Source organism: Rhipicephalus sanguineus, chromosome 10, assembly GCF_013339695.2.
Source record: "Rhipicephalus sanguineus isolate Rsan-2018 chromosome 10, BIME_Rsan_1.4, whole genome shotgun sequence".
In the NCBI taxonomy this organism is placed as follows: domain Eukaryota; kingdom Metazoa; phylum Arthropoda; class Arachnida; order Ixodida; family Ixodidae; genus Rhipicephalus; species Rhipicephalus sanguineus.
In genome coordinates this window covers 70,793,537-70,800,096 of record NC_051185.1, presented here as the reverse complement: position 1 = coordinate 70,800,096, position 6,560 = coordinate 70,793,537, and the positions used below count along the sequence as shown (strand labels likewise).

At 51.8% G+C, this 6,560-nt stretch overlaps 1 protein-coding gene across 2 annotated transcripts in view; it reads left to right on the top strand.

The window, feature by feature from the left end:
• The first annotated feature begins 431 nt into the window (after window positions 1–431).
• LOC119372104 (voltage-dependent calcium channel subunit alpha-2/delta-3) overlaps window positions 432–6,560 on the top strand; it is a 205,891-nt gene continuing 199,762 nt past the window's right edge. For both annotated transcript variants that reach the window (XM_037642567.2, XM_037642566.2), the window contains exon 1: window positions 432–1,020. In XM_037642567.2, the coding sequence (XP_037498495.1) occupies window positions 818–1,020 (203 nt within the window). In that variant the 5' untranslated portion in view covers window positions 432–817. The remainder of the gene's footprint in view (window positions 1,021–6,560) is intronic.

Below are 6,560 nucleotides of genomic sequence, written 5' to 3'. Positions count from 1 at the left end.
CCAGGGACCGGGACACGTGGTCTTTCACTCGCACGAATGGCCTTAGAGCCTTGCGAGAGAAGAAGGCACACAACGCTCGAGGGAATACGTTCCCGTGGCAGGCATCGAGCGAGCCGACGCTGCCGTGCAGAGAAACGAGCCTCTGCAGCTTCGGCTTTTCCACTATACGCCGGTAGAGTGCGGGCAAGCATGCCCTGCGGGGTGGGAGTGAGCCCGAACCCCCTGATGCTCACGTTCACTCCCTCTCTCGCCTCTCATCTGCGCACACCGTCTTTGGATCGCGTCGGCTCGCCGCGTCAGCCGGCGCAGCCAAGCCAGCCGGCGCGCCGCCAACGGCGACGACGCTAACGACGCTAGACCCTCCTGTTCTCTCGCTCTCCGCTATTACATTTTTTTTTCACCCTCCAGCCCTTCTCCGTTAGCGCGACGGTTTATCGCCGAAAAGAGCGCCGGGGCTGGGCGTGCGTGGCGTGTGCTACCGTCGCCGCCGCTGCTCTCTGGAAAGGAAGGTTTCTCGTGCGCGCGCCGGCTTGATTCCCGCACGCCTGCAGGATTCGTGCGACTACCTTTTCTGTGCTGTGTGCAACGTTATCCGAGTGTGCGATCCGTTCCGCTGTGCAAAACAAGCAAACCTCGCGCAGGTGCGAGTGAGAAATTGCACGCTCGTGTTGGTGATGCCGTCGAGTGCGAGTGCGCGTCGGTGGCGCGCGGGCCGGAGCTCCGGCCGCCATGCGTGATGCGCTCACGGTGCTCGGCTAGGACACCCCGCCGGCCGATGGACGCGTGCGTCGGGATTCCCACGTGAGTGTCGACACCCATGGGGATCAGCCGCGGCTCCGAGCGCTGGACGGCCGACGTGCGACCCAGACTACTAGCACCACCACTGCGCGACCGTCGCTACCACCAACCGTGGTGCTGCTGGCGCCGGTTTTCGTCGCCCGTGCTTCTCTTCTTGGTGGTTTCTGCGCTGCCGTTGCTCGCCGGCTCGGACGCAAACGGCACCGAAGCAATAGCCAATGAGTAAGTATTGTTGCGCGGTTTGCATTTGTAAACCGCTCGCACCTTCACTGAGCTTCGGTTGAAACCGAAATCGCAAACGGGAGCTTCACCGGTAGGGCCCGGTGCAAGCGGAAGAAGTTGCACTTACAGATCCCAATGCCGAGCTCGATATTTCGCTGCTTGAAGCGGGTTTTCGCCGTTCAATACGGATTGACCAGCGCTGATGAAATCAACCTGAGTGTACATTTACCTCGGTGCGCGTACAAGTTGCAGATTCACACGTCTCGTCACCGAAAGAGAGCACTTTGAGGGTGGCCCCGCTTTATGCGGTGCATTGGTTCTACTAATTGGTTATAGAAGAAACCCAACTGTGAAAGGCCGGTTGTAACCGGGAATTTGTGGAGGTGTCGGTCGAATTGCGGCAGTGCAACGGCACTTGGTTGCTCACCCTATTTGGAAACACTGACATACGGCTTTTTCAGTGAACATCGGTGAACACGAATTTGTAGCTCAACTGGCACCGAATGATACCTTAAGCACTACTCATCGACTGAATCGTGGGTGCTTCGCTCCACTGAGCGGCGACACTAACGTGATAACGCCGCAGCACACCACTCACCATCTGCGAATAATTCATGTCACTTAATAAGCGACCTAAGCAACACGTTTACCTGCTTTAATAACTCGAAGGACCTGCAAAAGACCAACAACTTCTGCGTGCGAGCTGCTGTGAACTTCGCGAGGATGGCTTGGTTTGCTAGATGGTATTGCATCTTAGAAAGCTTACAGCGCGCACACACACAGACAGAATGAGCGATGTGCCTTTCCTTCTTCACTCTCTCCCCGTCTGTGTGCGCTGTAACCTTTCTAAGATGCTATAACTTATACTGCTTCTTTTTAACTAGCAGCGCGCTTACACATTTGCGAGACGAGCAAAGATTCAAGTAAATTAATCACCCGATCTGCGAGAACACCGCACCTGACATGCGCCGTTAAGCGGTGCGCTTACAGATGAGATTCAGCTCACGTGTCTGGCTCAGACGCTTTTGCGGCGAGGAATTGCGGAGATATCTGGCAGCATAAATATCGGCCCGCGCGCTTTCGAAGAACTCCCGATCAGTTCGTACATCGACAGTTTTCGAGTGGATCGCGCGTTCTTCCAACGCATACCCTCTCCTTGTCGGCAAATCTCTTTTGTTACGATCGTCGAATATCTTCGCGTCCTTTCCGGGTGCGTGCGACACCGGTCATTCACCCGCCACGGTGCTCGAGTGCTGACCCGAAGGTCGCGGGATCGACTCGCGGCGGCCGCGTTTTCGGTGGAGGCGAGAATGCTTGATGCCCATGTACTTAGATTTAGGTGCACGTTCAAAAATACCCCTGGTGGTCGAAATTTCCGGAGCTCTCCGCCACGGCGTCCTTCATATCGCGGTTTTCGGACGTTAAAACCCAACAATTATTACGAAACACCGTTCATCCAGCGTGCGATACGTTTCTGCGGACAGAAAAGAGCGTGTCGCAGTTGCACCCAGCCTTTCTTTTTGCCGGCGAAGCAAGCGGCGTTTGTGCGAGGGGAGGGTCAGAACATTGGCCCCCAGAGCGTGAGTACGCCTGCTGCTGCTTCGTCGCATCGACGCGCGAGCCGCGGCTCGACGCGCATGCGCACTCTCGTCTTCAGGATCTCGCGCGAGCTGCGGCGCGTGCGCACAGCAGCTGCCGGTGTGTACTCCTCCTTCCCCTACTTGCACCGTCGAGCACGCCTTTGCCGGAGAAAAAACGCCACTGGTTTGCTGCGTGCTGCCGGTTTTCAACGCTACGCCGCGCGCATATCGTTTTTGCGAGGAGGCGTGCGCCTGGTCGTTTGCTGGTTTCAAAAAACTGGAGGGGAGGCCCCGTTTGTGTTGCGCGTGCCTTTACACCGACTTACGTAGCTCGGCTGGCGTCGTTTAGACCCCTCTTGCTCGCTTGAAGCGCACACCTCGTTTCGCGCACAACGCTAAAAGGGGTGCGAACAGCCATCTTTTTCGGTAGGCGTTGAAGAATTGAGAGTTATGGGTCTGGCGTGGGTTCGATGGCCGTAGCTAGATTTCTCAGCGAAGATAAGTTCTTTTTCTCGCGAGGACTCAACGCAGTAAATCGGTTCTTAACTCCCGTTCAAAGCTCTCAATCATTTCATCATTTTGTGTCTTTAAACATAATTTATTGTCTTTGAAGCAATCGCGGCAATGGTGATGGGAAATTCGCGTCATGATAAGAGGGAGAGAAGGAATTCAGGAAAGGCAGGGCGGTTAACTAGACTACGTTCAGTTTGCTGGCCTATACATGGGGAGAGAATAGGGTGGTAAAAGAGCGAGAGAGAGAAAAAGGCGAAAGCGAAAACCATCAATGCACACATTTCACAACCCACACAGTGCAGCGTATCACGGGCGATCGCTCAATTCGTGTTCCTTTAAGAACTACGGGAGGGCCCATGTACTTTTCTAGACTGATGTGAGGCCAGATTCCAAACATCCTTTCTTAAGTAAAAGGCCGGTCATGAAGTCTCCTCAAGGTAAACTGGAAAGTACAGCGATGGATGGATGGATAAACTTAATTATGGTCCCTCGGAACACGCTCTAGCACATGGTGTAGTAGCGCAAATTCGACGGGGACAAAGAGGACAAGAAGAAACACGACACTATATGTTAAAATGATACCTCACCAACTAGCCCAGCTCTCAATCCTACGCTCTAGCACGTTGCGGGCCGCTGCCACGTGGGAACAGAAAGACCAAGCCTCTCTGCTTTGTCGCGGGCGCTGTCGTGGCAAAAAATAGCGAGGTGGTGTCGCTATGGGTGTCTGATACGACAGCTGGAAACGGGTAGGGGGTGCACAGACTCTGTCCGACATTTATAATAAGAATGTATTGAGCAAGTGGTATTGAGGGAACTGACTTCGAAGTTTTGTGCTTAACAAATCGACAAAGACGCAGGCAATAGAACATAAGACTAGCGCCACTATCATTGAAAACCACAGCGCGCAAACAGATGTGGGAGATAGAAACGAGAAGAATACAAACACTAAATTTGTGCTTGTTGAAAACGCCAATATACACTTTCCCAGGTATTTTTTGTCTAGCAGCGACCGATCAAAACTGATACAAGATATTGTAAGCACTTTTCGATGCGCCTGATCATTCTCATTTCTATGCATATAATGATCATCATCCCCTTTTTCTTATTCTTTGTGGATTGTATTTGGGATCAAACCGAAATACCGCATTTGATCTGATTCTGTAATAACAGTAATTGATGGGGTTTAACGTCCCGGAACCACTATATGATTATGAGAGACGCCGTACTGGAGGGCCCCGGAAATTTCGACCACCTGGGGTTCTTTAACGTGCACCTAACTCTAAGTGCATGGGCCTCTAGCATTTTCGCCTCCATAGAAAATGCTGCCGCCGCGGCCGGGATTCGATTCCGCAACCTGCGGGTCAGCGGTCGAGCACGTCAACCACTAGACCACCATGGCGGGTGATCTGAATCTGTTACATTAAGTGATAGCGGTATTGTTTTGTTCAGTGCAGAATGTGTCGCATACTTAAATTTTGGAGTGTAACGGCAGCCACATGTTACCAAGACGCCGATCAATCCTCGCTCTTGCTAATGTACTCGGCAATTCATGGTAAGACAGCCTTCAATACCGTCGTTCGCCTTTTTCATAGCGTCGCGAGGTCTTCTTCAGCGGTCCTGTCGAGGACGCCATAAGTTTTACTCTTTTTGTGTGCAAATTCAACGCACATTTCCTCCTCCTCTCCTCTTTTTCATGTTTCTATCTCACTTTATCTTTGCCGAAGGGTAGCCAAACAGACGCTTTCCTGGTTAACCTCCCTACCTTCTGTCTTTATTTTTCCTTCCCTCTGCCGCTTTCAATTTTCTTGCACTGAAGAGATGTGCAGACAGAAAGCAAGGCGGGGAATGGGGGGGGGGGGGGGGGGGGGAGGAGGGTTGATGAAGGAAAATATTCCAGAGTCGCCGTCGTAGCGGAAAAGGGTTAAAATGATGAAACAAGTTAAAGGTGAACATCGTTAACTAACGAGGGAACTTCGCGGGACGATGAAATGTTATCGAATTATCAAAAAGCTGAATTTGCCGAGTGCAGCGAAGTTAATCCATGCATCGCTATGGGCTTTACAAGCGCATTTATTTGTTTGTATACTTTCATGTCATACTTTTTATGTATCCATTTTCCGCTGAGGACAACGTTCTCGACATTCATGGATAGTTATTTCATGTCCACCATAAAAAAATAAAAGAAGCGCTGTGTATTCCAACGCAACGCGACACTTAGCTGAACGGACAAGGCAGAATGCTGAATATGCGTGACACAGGAGGGCGGAAGGAGTTTCTTCCACAAAAAGCTAAACAGCATCACGCGCAATGAATGTTTCCAGGATACCTGCCCGAGCCTGTATGTATTTAATACGTGGTAACCGCGGCATGCACGAAGAAGCGACAGTGGCTCTCAATTTTCTTTCGAGTTCGAACAAAACGAGTTTGCCTTCGTTAGCAGTGTATTGCTTCCTGTGTGGATATTTCAGTGCGTTCGAATTAAGTGAATAGTGGAATTGGTAGTGGTAAAGTTCATTATCATTAGTCCTGCTTCTACGAGGTATTATCAATAAAGCACGTGCATTAAACTAAAATTGTCACTAGAAATCATGCGCCAACACAGAAGTAATCAAGTACTCTTTGAAGAAAAACTCGGCAGATCTTATAGCGTTGTGGAAATCGATTTCATGCGAAGCAGTTGGCGAGTGGCAGCCTATGGCGCATTTTTCGCTTTGAGCCAGGCGTTAGGAGATGGATCGACGTGTTTACGTAAATTCAGTAGTTTTACGCTGTGGGAATTCAGGCGTCCGCGCCAGTGGCTCGACGCCATCTTCCCTTGAAGAATTCTCGTGTCCCTCTCCTCTCGACCGAACGGGTGGCAGCTAGTCATAAATCGCCGTCACTTTGCTGCCACCCCGCCCTCAAAGGTTAAACACGGTGTCCCATTGGCCCAATTTTGGTGGGATTTGGACCTTGCTCGCGCTCGCCTAGACGCGGGGACGCGCGCCGAGGTTCGGGAAGACCACTTGGGGACCTCGAAGGGTGCGTACGCGTTTTGGCCGCTCCGGCCGGCGGCGATCCTTTGTTCTTTGTTCGTCGTCGCCGGCCGGCGGTTACGTCGTTTTGTCGAGGCTCCGGCCTCAGCGGGCGCGCGCTACCCTCCGCGGGCTCGAAGTCCCGAGGCAGCGCCTCGCGATCGTGCACCGTATGTTCCTTTTAAGTGTTGCTATGTCTGTTCTGTTTTCTTCTGCTCTGGGGTGCGAGATCGCGGGAGCGCTGGCCGAAGGGTAGGTCGGCTCTCCAAACCTGGTTCTTTGTTTGTTCGTTTTGTGGGTGTGCCATTCGCGGCCACATTTGATAACTTGTATTGGCTAATTGGTGTCCTGTGTATTTATGTTACTTACGATTGGCTGCAGCGAATTATTGATCTCTTGTACTAAAGTCCCCCGTAATAAATCACTAATTGGA